The sequence below is a fragment of the Lithobates pipiens genome, unplaced genomic scaffold, assembly GCF_037356315.1.
Source record: "Lithobates pipiens isolate NorthernLeopardFrog02 unplaced genomic scaffold, aLitPip1_a1.2 Scaffold_10, whole genome shotgun sequence".
In the NCBI taxonomy this organism is placed as follows: Eukaryota; Metazoa; Chordata; class Amphibia; order Anura; family Ranidae; genus Lithobates; species Lithobates pipiens.
In genome coordinates this window covers 85,835,914-85,848,838 of record NW_027507686.1, presented here as the reverse complement: position 1 = coordinate 85,848,838, position 12,925 = coordinate 85,835,914, and the positions used below count along the sequence as shown (strand labels likewise).

The 12,925-nt window shown below is 41.0% G+C and overlaps 1 protein-coding gene across 1 annotated transcript in view; it reads right to left on the bottom strand.

The window, feature by feature from the left end:
• LOC143933648 (uncharacterized) overlaps positions 1–12,656 on the bottom strand; it is a 42,585-nt gene extending 29,929 nt beyond the window's left edge. Inside the window, exon 1 of the mRNA XM_077456604.1 lies at positions 12,324–12,656. Coding sequence (XP_077312730.1) covers positions 12,324–12,536 — 213 coding nt within the window. The 5' untranslated portion in view covers positions 12,537–12,656. The remainder of the gene's footprint in view (positions 1–12,323) is intronic.
• Positions 12,657–12,925: the final 269 nt, after the last annotated feature.

Here is a 12,925-nt window from a genome sequence, read left to right as displayed (position 1 = left end):
ATCCACTGTAAAGAGATTTGACCACTCTATTTGTCATGTTTACAGGTATCTCTGAATGTGAAAGTCCTAAATCTTGGGTTGTCTCCAGAGGAGTAATATAAGGGAAATCTGCCAATTGTATACTAATTCTGGTGAGCCTGAGGACAACCAGGGATTCATCACTTTGGATGGATTTTCTTTCACTTCCTGTTTTGGCTATGGGACAGAAAGTGAAATCTGTGTCCTTAGTGGGACACCGATGGAAAACAAAAAACCTGACATGGGTTTTAACCCTACCTTGTTCTATCCAAAAGGAAAAAAAAAAGTTTTGCCTTTAGTTAATGGTTTATACTTTTACAGGGAATGTACAGTCTTGAGAATTAAAGGAGAAGTCCAGCCAAAGCTCGTTTGGCTGTACTTCTCCTGTGGATCACAGGAGAGCAGTTTGTTTTGCACTCCTGTGACCCATTTTCCACTCTCTGCTGACGTCACTGCTGTCAGTCCAGGCACCGCGTTATCATGACCACGGAGTCGGGATCTGCCAGGTGCCTGGACGGACACCCGGCTCAGCCTCTCAGTGAGCTGTTAAGAGGCTGAGCCAGACTTCCCTGCCCCCTCCACAGCTCAGGGGTCCAATGAGCGAGGAGGGGGCAGAGCAGAGAGCTGTGACTAAAAGTCTACAGCTCTCTGCTCGGGGAGCTCTGAAAACCGAATTATCAATGGTATTTGATTGCTCGGGTTCTCAGTGCAGAGGCAACCAATGCTGCATCCACCAAGGTAAGTATGATTCCTTAAAAAAAAAAAAAAACTTTACTTCTCTTTTAAGATCATAATATTGAGGCAGAATTGTCTGGGCACCCCCTAAAAAAAAGAATGACCAAGCTCAGACCTAAGATTCGGTCATGGTGCCATGACATCTCTGGTTAAGGTCATGCAATATTTTCAGGATTTCAGGTGAGGCCTGTCTTTATTGGAGGTCCCTCCTGTGCCCATCACTCTCTCTGTGACTGAGTTACCTGACAGATCATCCTCATGATCTGTCCCCTCATCTAACTAGTCTGCTTCAGTGCCCTGACTTCTCCCTTTGTAGAAAATTACATTTGGATATAGTTTGCTCTGTGTACCCTTGTGCATGGATGATATATTGTTGACATTTAAAGTTTAAGTTCATCTTTATGAGCATGTTACATGTTACATCCATATTTAGGGTGTAACAAGTAGAATGCTCCTAGTGACTCACCTCCTGTGGCTAGCACTCCCCGATCTGTGGCAGTGGGCAGGAGATCTTCTCCCTGTACCCACTGTTACCCCACTCACACAGCTGCCTCATTCATTCACAGTTTCCTGTGAATGAATTAGATTACAAGTTTTATCAGCCTCTGCAGCCAACAGCTAGTAGTTCTTAATTAACCACGTGGACACTGCTGAGTGTCCTCACAGTCGATTGATTCTTCCTGCTATTCAGTAGTTGCCTGCCCATATCGGAGGTATGGGCAGAAATTTCCTAAGAGTCTGCAGGACCTATGCATTGCACCCACTATTGTGAGGCTACAATGTAAAAAAAAATGCACGTTTTTATCTGCAAAAAGATGTACTTTTTTCTTTTGGTAACAAAAAAATGACCCCTCCCTGAGAGTTAAAGGAATCAGGAAAACGGCCTAGGGTGACAGTGGTGTTTCTCTATAGATACAGTGCAGTAAGTGAATGTTTTCACCCAAGGTCAGGAATTTTTTGCAGGATCCCTAGGTGAAAAAAAAGAGAAAAAGGCCGTAAAAAGGAAAATATTGTAGCCACCACATCTAATAATCTGCAATGCATGAAATATATATATATTTTTTAGTTTAGATATGCTAAACTGGAATTCATTCTGACCCTCTAGAAAGCATAGTTTTGAAAGATTCTTCTAAAAGATGGTATAAAGTAGGGTTGCACCGATACTAGTATCGGTATCTGTGCCGTTACCGAGCATTTGCACTAGTACTTGTACTTGTGCAAATTCTCTGATGCCTAATCCGATACCTGGGCAGTCAGGGGGTGATTAGTGCGGCAGTGGGGGCCATTTCAAGCACAGAACTCCCTATATAGATTGCAATAAAGCAGCTGACAGCAGCTTTTTTTCCTCCCTCTCCCACGGCTTTCAGCTGCTTTATTGAAATCTTTACAGGGAGATCGGTGCTTGTAACGGCCCCACCAATCCTCCCCTGTGTCCTCCTCTGTACTCCTAAGGTCCCCTGCCATGTCCTCCTCCAGTCCGCCTCTGTCCTCCTCTGCTTCCCTTCTGTGTCCTCCTCTGCTCTTTCTCCACTCCCCCTCCGTGTCCTCCTCTGTTCCTTCCCTGCTCCCCCGCTGTGCCCTCCTTCACTCTTTCTCTGCTCTCCCTCCATGTCCTCCTCCGCTTCTCCTCTGTGTCCTTCTCCGCTCCCCCTCTATGTCCTCCTCTGGTCCCCTCTCTGGTCCCCCCCTCTCCCAGATCTGTCAGGATGGAGAGCGGAGGAAGGAGCCGGTAAATCTGTAATTTTCCAGCTCCTTCCTTATCTGAATGCACAGAGTCAGTGATCATAACTGAGCATTGTAAACTGTTTTATAATGCTTCAGTTTATGAATGGACAAGAGCATCTGTCTCCTGTCCATTCATCTTCAGTGCACCTGAGGCTACAGAGAAAGGGACTGGGGAATCTGTGTCCTCATTCCCTTTCCCTGTTTCAAAGGGGTGATGTCAGGGGTCTGTTTAGACCTGAGATCTCAGCAAACCCCTCCCCCACCCCCAAATAATAAAATTTAAAAATTGTAATAGATATTTAAAAGTAAAATTGTAAAAATAATAATACAAAACAACACACTGTTAACCCCCCCCCCCCCCAAAAGAAAGCATTGTAAAAATAATAACAAAAATATATAAATTGTAAAAAAATAATAAAAGCAAATTGTAAAAAAAAACAAAAAAAAAAAACACTGACACAGTCTACATCTCATCAGTGCCCATCAGTGCTACTGTCACATGACATTAAAAAAGTATTAGTAATCGGTACCGGCGAGTACTTAAAGGTATCGGTACTCGTACTCTTAAAAAAGTGGTATCGGTGCAACCCTAGCATAAAGCCTGGCACTTGCTTATAAGAACTTTTGGCAAATAGTTGTATATGCAGCTGCTAGACTGCCTATAAAAAGCATTCAGACTCTTGGACGTTTCATTATTGGATGAGATTGCAGGAATTTTCTAAAATACGCATTAGCACCCTGTTCAAATGTTTATTGTCTTTTAAATTGCATTTCTGTTTGAAATTGGCAAGTTGCTGTATTTGAATTAGTCACGATTTGTGATAATTCAGTAAACACAGATCTGTATTTTTGTTTTTTAGTCAGACTCCTGTGCCATCACTCCACACCTCTATATCACACTACTAAGTAGGGATGAGCCAGCATAAGTTCAACTGGAACATTGCGTGTTTGTTTGTTCTAAAATGAACCGAACATATGGGTTGTTCTTGGGAAATTTGAGTGCCATGAAACAAGGTCGCAGTGCATTGCAGTATGATGATTGGCCAAAGCATGCAGATCTCAGGATCACAGCGTGCTCTGCTGAGAGAGACATAATTGGCCAAAGGAAGGGTGATTTTGGCCAATTGTGGCTCAGGGGGACTAAATCCACGCCCCACACTATGTAAGGCTGCTTACATTTCAGCCGTTTGTAGTGTTGTTGGCGTAGACAGAGAGATAGCTTGAGTTAGATTAAGCAGGCAGGTTATTCAGTTAGTGGCAGTGTATTTGATATACAGTATCTCACAAAAGTGAGTACACCCCTCACATTTTTGTAAATTTTGTTTTATATCTTTTCATGTGACAACACTGAAGAAATTACTCTTTGCTACAATGTAAAGAAGTGAGTGTAGAGCTTGTATAACAGTGCAGATTTGCTGTCCCCTCAAAATAACTCAACACACAGCCATTAATGTCTAAACTGCTGTAAACAAAAGTGAGCATACCCCTAAGTAAAAATGGCAAAATTGGGTCCAATTAGCCATTTTCCCTCCTGAGTGTCATGTGACTCGTTAGTGTTACAAGGTCTCAGGTGTGAATGGGGAGCAAGTGTGTTACATTTGGAGTTATTGCTCTCACTCTCTCATACTGGTCACTGGAAGTTCAACATGGCACCAAGAAGCCTAAGAGAAATGAATTGTGTGAAAATAAATTTTAAAAAATTTGCCTTTGCATTTATAAGGCTGAATACAACTCTATTTAATATTATGCCTCCCACATCATGCATATGGCCACTGGCAAAGAGGGTAGGCTTCAACACGCACACGCCACACATCTCATCACTGGATAGGCAAGGTTTCTCTGCTTAGAGCTCAGTACATGCTCCCAGCAAAGTAACCAAGCTGTCAAAGAACATCTATAAAAACAGATAAAATGATATATGTGTAATCAAAATTTTACATATAAGTCTTTATGGATATACATAGTATACAGTATACTGTATTTAAAAAAATAAAATGAATAAGATAAGAGTTATATACATTTTCTAACTGGTGAATTTTCTAACTCTTAGTATTTTACTAAAATATATGTGTATCCATAACAACTTGTATGTACAATTTTGTCTACACATATATGATTGTTTCTGTCTTTATAGACATACCTATATGGTTTTATAGTATTACATGTGTTTAGGAATACTGTTTTTTATTTATCAGATAAACACCATTGTATTACCCACATAATACGTGTATTATTCATCCTTGCATTTTCCTTTAAATGGGTTTTAAATGTAATATAACATTCAAACAAGTGATGGCGCTAATTGCTACTGAGTTGGCCACACTCTAAATCAGTGTTTCTCAACTCCAGTCCTCAAGGCGCCCCAACAGGTCGTGTTTTCAGGCTTTCCAATATTTTGCACAGGTGATTTGACCCGTTTCACTGCCTTAGTAATTACCACAGTCGTTTCATCTGAGGGAAATCCTGAAAACATGGCCTGTTGGGGTGCCTTGAGGACTGGAGTTGAGAAAATCTGCTCTATATAAATGCACATCCAGCCCTTTCTCAATAGCCTGACGAAGGAGACTGCCTGATTCCCCACTCCTCAGTGTGTATGCACTGAAACGCATTGCGAACATGTCCGGTGATGTTATCACGCCCAACGCTGTGCTTCACCAGGATTCCAGCCCTTGCTCCTGGTCCTCCTCTACCATCTAGCAAGCTTAGGATCCAGAAGTGGCGACAGACCATCCATGGCGCGAGCGCCTATCTTCCTCCACACCAAACGTGGATTTTTGATTTGCCTGATTACATATCACCAAATGTGAGTTTATTTTAACGTCCTTTATTGTAATAAATTAGCTTACAGTCTACACACAGAGGCGCCTCTGTACTTTATTTTTTACTTATTCCCTGGAGATCGCTTCTACTGCCAACAAGAAGGTTCGTCCTGATGTGTTGATTTTATCATCTGCTCCTGTGACTCCATTGCTTCATGGACTTGCTTTTTTGTCATGGGGCATTAAACCCATGGACTGTTACACAGATAATTTATACTTTTAAGGGTCATTCGTTTGCACCTAAACAGCCTTGTGTCAGGAATAATGGTGCCCTGCAATTATACCACTACAGTCATTACCACTTTATTTAAAGTGGTTCTACAGGCAGAAGTTTTTTTTTTTATCTTAATGCATTCTATGCATTAAGATAAAAAAAAAACTTATATATATAAAACCATTAAAAAGTTCCTACGTTTTCATAAAAGCTGGGTTAGTCCACTTTGAGTATTTGCCCTTCCATAGGCATGTCTAAATTTTAAACTTTTAATGTGTATATTTTTTAACCCAGCTTTTATGAAAATGTAGGAACTGTTTTATGGTTTTATATATGCATTTGTTTATTTTGCTCTTGAATAAATTGTGTTGTCTTGATCCTATTGGTTGATCACGTGCCTTCCTCCTCTTTCTTTTATTCCACTCAGCCTGATTCTAATCTCTGTTTTGCAGAGAAACTGAATTCCCCCCTCCCTCCTGTCGGAACTGACATATGCCTTGTTTACATTGGTATATCCCAGTTTTTCGTGTTTTTTACTATGATCGATGAGTGCCAGAGGACAGTGCTGTACTTGCAAGAAATATTGGGAAAAATCTCCAACCCTTTTTTAAAACGCAGCTGTACGAACTTGCATGATTCTGCGGCACTATGTGCCTTTGCGCACCCAAAAATACTCCCCGTTTTCTGATGTGTGGAGATGCCATTAAGAAAGCCTGCTCGTGGATTCGAGAATGTGCACAATTAGCACCTGTTCCCTGACCCGCATATGTGTAAAACTAACCTTAAATTGCAACTAAAGGCAATTTTTTTTTAGTGTTGGATAGAGTGGAGAGGGATTAGAACATTTGGTTTTTATTGCTTCCTCTGCCCCATTAGAGTATGTTCACATTGGAGGCAGGTTTGACATTTCTAACCCGCATTTCATTGCAAGTTTGTGGGCAATTTGAAAGACATCTGTGTGGGTTTATGCACAGATGTCTATTGAAATTGTCCCCAAAGTCACCAAATGTAGTGCAGGAATTACTTTTGGAAATCGGCGTCGCACCAGTTTGGACGGTGCCATTTCCGGCAATAGGCTGCGATTTGACATGTCAAATCGCCCCAATGTGAATGGGGGCTTAGAGAGACTCACACTCTCTCTGTCCTGTTTACCATTATCATTAAAAGCAAAAGTATGTCTGTCCCCAGAAAAGTAATAGAGGGGAAATCTTCCAATGAAGAATCTAGTTCTGGTGAGTTAAGGGTTCCAAGGGGATTCCCATAATTTGCAGGGATTTCCTCTGACCTCCTGTTTTGGCTATGGAACAAGAAGTAAATGTAAAGCTCCCCAATGTAACACAGGTGGCAAAAAAATGGATAGGCTAGATTCCTCCCATCCAAAATGAAAAAAAAAAAAAAGTTTCACCTATAGCTCTACTTAAACCACATCAATACTGGGCACTTTCATGCCCCTCCTGCCCAGGCCAATTTTTTAGTTTCAGTACTGTCACACTTTGAATGACAATTGTGTGGTCATGAAACACTGTAACCAAAGAAAATGTTTATCAATTTTTTGAGACAAATATAGCTTTCTATTGGTAGTATTAAATCACCACTGTGTTTTTTATTTTTTGCTCAACAAGGGAAAAAAAGACTGAAAATTTTGGAAAAAAATCATTTTTCTTAGTTTCTGTTAAAATATTTTGCAAATAATAAATGTTTCTCCTTTGCTGATGTGCGCTGATAAAGCTGCACTAATGGGCACTGATAGGCACTGATTGGGATGCACTGGCCAGTTACCAGCTCTCCCCTCCTTATGCTGTGACAGCATGTGAGTCAAGGAATGCTGATAACCGGCAAGTCTCTTTACATATGACCAGCTGTGTTTGGACACAGCTGATCACATGGTAAAGGGCCGCTGTGATTTACCATGATATGAATCTGTGATCAGCTGTGGCTGAAGGATAATTCCTATTTCTGTAGTATGCTTTGGCTCTTGGCGAACCTTATCTCAGCCTGAACCCTCACTAGTCGTCAGTGTCATCCAACTCCTCAGTCCCTGACAGTCTGAGCGGGTACCCTTAAGCATTTATCGTGGCCCATGTTGCTGATTTCCGGCTGTTATGCTGGATGCGGAGTGGGGTTGGGGGGGATGGGCGCCATTTTGCCTATTTATAACCTGGAGTGAACCAAGATCAGTGTCTTGCTGTTTTCTTGGGATGAGGATGTATTGCCATAGGCTGGACATTGAGGTATGTATGGGGTCATTAACCTAATATTCTCTATATACATGGCTCACTAACTGTGTGGTGTCATTGAATAACTTGATGTTAATATCTTTCATCTGCTTGGCTGACTGATTTAGGAATGCCTGGCTGTTTGAAATAGCACCATTGCCCACTATCTGGAGCTCTGTTATCTACAGAGGCAAGTTGTATGAGATATTTTACTAATATATTAATTGATAAAACCATGTGAGATGTTATATGTAATGTGTAGTGGCATTAGAGGCTAACTATTCTGCCCTGATTATTTAATTTGAAGGCACCTGGTTAATATTGCCTCACATTTGTCTGTCTATCATCTGCGGGCTGGCTTTGACCCAGGCAACCACATGTAGCACTAACCCCCAAAGGAGCTGCTGGTTTGATTGGGCTTACCGTTACCTTCTTAACCTCGATTTGCATCTAGGGGTTTCCCGTGGTAGATGGCCCAGAAACTTTAGAGACTGACAACCAGGGGTCAAGTCCTGGGGAAAAAAGTGTGGGAACTCCCACCCAAGATCCACTCCTCCACCAAAAAAAAAAAAAAAAAATGATACGCTCATATGCACAAACGCTTCAAAAGTGTTATTTTTCATCCAATTTTCGTATTGTGTGTATGAAGCTTAACTGTTAATACATAAAAAAAACAATCGTCAATAAACATAAATACGGTAATTCTCTGAATAATCAGCATTCATTCAATTGTGCTTCCATGCAAATGTGAACATCATGTTCTGATCTTTATTGGGGAATGTTATTTTGTATATAGAGTGTTTATGTGATGAGTTTACACTTTTCATTGAACAGAGTTTGGATAACACAGGGTTAAATGGAAAGGTCATAAATAAACTGCACATTATCTGGACAGAATGCTTAGGGAGATAGTGATGTGTTCCTGCTTAGGAGATGTATGTTAGCTTGGGGGGCTGCAAACTCTTCAGGGGCTCCAACACACACTCGCTGCTATTCCAACCCTTCACATATTTCCACATAAACTTCCCTCCTGGCATTAAACTTTGCCAGGTATTGTGCCCAGCTTACCACCCCAAACTGATGTTCCTCCCTCAGCTCACCTCTCTCCCTGCATGTCCTGTGAGCAGAATAGCTGTGCTCCTCCTCTGGGTTCTCTCATCATATGGCACTGAAGATAGAGGAGGGTGGGATTCAGTGGGACACACAGAGCAAGTATGCAGGAGACTGGGGGGGGGGGGGGGGAGACAGAAAATCAGAAGGGGCCGGTGAAGAGGAGCACATCACGAGAGGTCTGACTAAATACAATCTCTTAGCAGCAGGGACCTGATCTACCCGTCAGCTAGCTGTGATTGACAGGTAGATCGAAGCGGAAGCTGTCATGGGGCCCCCTACTGGCAATGCCTGAATGGTCAGGTTTTCGGCACTTACTATTGCGAGCTGTGTTGGCGGCTGCTGGTGTAACTCCTGCCACACAGCTCACATACTTCAAAGTCTTGCAGGACATGGCTGCCAATGGGAACTGAGTTCCTGCTGTGGAAAAAGTACAGGAACTCCGTTCCCATGCGTTCCCGCAGGACTTGAGCCCTGCTGACGACAGATCCGATTAAAGGGATTTTTATTTGCAAAAACGTAGTTAATGAACAGTCTCTTAGTATAGGATCAGAAGGTTAGGAGGAAAGTTCAGGTACTCTTAGTGTCAAAGTCAATCATAAAGAACTTGCTTACTTCGACTAAATCCAGAGAATAGCCATTCACAGCTGGATGTTCACTCAAGTTGGATAGTCCCTCTCTCACAAGGCCTAGCAACCAACAAGGTGCTTAAATCAGGAACAAGTCTCTGTCACAGGTGTTGTTCTAGAACATGTAGGAAACTAGAACCTGTAAAACATTCGTGTGGTACCAGTATCTTTCAGCCGGTTCGGCGATACCCACAAGATTGGATTCGCTTAGGTCCCTCAGCCTCACCCAGCTCTTGCTAAGAAGCCAACCCGTACGTGGCCTTCTTCTGAAGAGTCCTCCCCTGGATAGCTATGAAGTTGCTGGGCCTCTCCACAACTGGAGACGGAACCGGACCACCTCGGAATCCTTTCCTTAGTTTCCTTGCCTCGAGCTAGCCAGCCCCGAGACATAAAGTCGGGTGGATCTGCACCCCAGGCCATAGCCTTCCTGGGGGCTGGTCAGGAGGACCAGGACCATGGAGTCAGAACATACTTCTGGACCGGAACCCTGAACCACGTGATATCAGCATCTTAAGTACCCTCTCCCAGAAAGCACAGTAAGAGTGACACTCCCACTGGGCTGGCTCTGAGAGAAAGTAATCTTAAAGCACCCAACCAGACTGTGGTTCCATGCCTGCCAGAAGAGACAGTGCCCCCCTATGGCCAGGCTGAACACCCTATAGTCCAGTCAGACTGATGCTGAGGTCCAAATTTGGAATCATTACACCCAAATCAAACTGCAGTTCAGGTGTAACATTAAATTTCAAAAAACATCAGGAGCTGGCGCTACACACACATAAGGTATTTTGACATATATGATTATTGTTTGATTGTGTGTTGGTGGTAGTAATATTTCAGGTTTGATGTGGAGCCGTTTTTTCCTCTAATGCCCTGTACACACTGTCAGGCATTCCAATGACAAAATCCATCTGATTTTTTCCGATGGATTTTGGCCCAAACTTGTCTTGCATACACACGGTCACACAAAGTTGTCAGAAAATCCGATTGTTCAGAACGAGGTGACATAAACCACGTACGACGGGACTATAAAGAGGCCAGTAGCCAATAGCTCGTAATTTATTCTGAGCATGCCTGGCATTTTGTCCGTCGGAATTGTCTACACATGATCGGATTTTAAATGATCGGATTTTGTTGTCGGAAAATTTTAGATCCAGCTCTCAAACTTTGCGTGTCGGAAATTCTGACAGAAATGCCCACATGATCGGATTTTCCGACAACACGATCCGATTGCACATTTTGCGTCAGAAATTCCCGACCGTGTGTACAGGGCACTAGTGTGTACTAATTAAGGTACTGACAAGGTTGTTTTTTTTGTGTGGGATGTATAAATCCCCCACTTACTGCCTGGCCTGAACTTTTTTATCATGAATATTGATAGTGATTTTTCATATATACATACCTTTTTTGTTATTTGGTTTACAGATCATACTGTGGGTTGGGGTGATTGCTCTCCCCTTACCCCCCCTTTTTAATCGTGTCCTCTGGCTTCCCAGGAGGGACACCACCGTTGTGCCTTTTTTTCTGCCTCTGTCTAATTTTTCCTCTCCTTTTTGGTCATGTGGTTTTGGGATGATCGTCAGTACTGGTAAAGTTTTGGTATTTTCTTAATTTGGATGGTAATATATAATGTATATAGTCATGTGAACATAAAATAAATAATCTGTATCAATGATATAATATGTATTACATCAACAGTGCACCCTATTTAAATCCCTGAAGAAGCCTATCCAGTGAAACGCGTTGGAAAATAATACCTTCCTTCCTTCTTTATCATCTAATTTAACATATTACTACTACCATATGCTGCACATCATTATTTTGATTTAGGAAGGTGTTTTGGGGCTCACTGTGCTGAATGTTCTATGAGATATCTATTCATTGATTTTTTTCATGTATTCCCTGGTTTTATTATTTTTTAATAAAATATTCAATGGGTTTTATGTAAAGCTGTGTATGAGTAATTTTTCCTGAGGGTGAGAGAGCACCTTAAAAGTTACACTTTTATTTCTTCTTTTTTGCATTTATGAAGACAGATTACATTTTGCAAATAAATAAAGAAAAACAATTTTTCCCCCAAAACATTTTCATCAATTTTTTAAATATATTTAGCAAAAAAAACAGTGGGTATTAAATACCACCAAAAGAAAGCTCGATTTGTGTGGAAAAAAAAGTGCTGAAAGCTGACAATTGACCTGGGCAGGAATTGGGCTAAAAGTGTTCAGTATTGAAGCAGTTATAGATTTTTTTTTCCCTTGGGATAAAGATAATACATGACTGAATAAAATCTGACTATTGTCCGTGTAAAATAGTTTGTCTCTGCCACTATGGTCTGAAAGCTTGGTCTTTTAAAGAAATAACAGACTGGCAAGATCAACAGGTGAAAATAAAGGAAAAAAAATGCATAAAAAATAAATGAAACCATTACATCTAAGAATTATTAAGGTACAATAAAATAGATTTTTGTTTTTGGGTTTAATACCACCTTAACTAATTTAGATTATCTATGAGTGTTAATGTTCTCACCAAAATTCCATTTATAATCAGTGGCTATCTATCCTAGGTAAAAATGTCAACATTCTAAACTTGAAATCCCATAGACTCCCCCAATTTCTTTGTATTCCTCAATTGTGTATTCTGGGCTTTCAGCAATAAGCCAGAAAGAATAAGACAGTAAAAAAACAAGAATCACTTACACAATCAATGAACAAAAATTCTGATTAGTTCATGTAGAGTTCTGTAAGTAGAGGTCGAGCACAACTGTTTATCAGCAGAAGAAGCCTAAACTATGCAATCTAATTAGAAAACACTAACAGAATTTGCAAAAAAAAAAAAAACCCCATAAAATGTAGTTTTTTACCTGCACAGAGGCATGTTGCGTTTTAACCTTATACCAATATAGACTGTAACTGTCTTCATACCAAGCGTCCGCTATAAACGTTGTCAGTTTAGTTACTTCCTCTGCATCCAGTGGTAACGTTCTCCAGCTACCGAGACTTGTAACATTTTCCTTTTTAATAACTCCACACTTATAGCATGACAGTAACGCACTCAATAAAAGAAAGAGAATCATGTTGTAGCCCTGCAATGTTAGGTACAGATATAGTATAGTTATATAGTTAGTAAGGTTGAATAAAGACACCAGTCCATCCAGTTCAACCTGAGTGAGTGAAAGTGATTAGCTAATGTGTACAACAACTGTGCCCCTAAGTATTGCCACACCTCATACATAACATAATGGAAGCCAAGCCTCTCCCTCTAAACACACTTCTAGGAGACTGAGCAAGTAACATTATCCCTTAGCAAATATTGTACAACTGATGTCAATCAGCTTTGCTTTGTGTTTGCTATTTTCCAAGCTTATATGTTCAGGTCCACCAAATCTGCGTCTCATGGTTGATATTTCCAAATTCAGTGGAAAGTTTTGTTTTCAATAATGTAGGGAATTTCAAAACCTTTGTC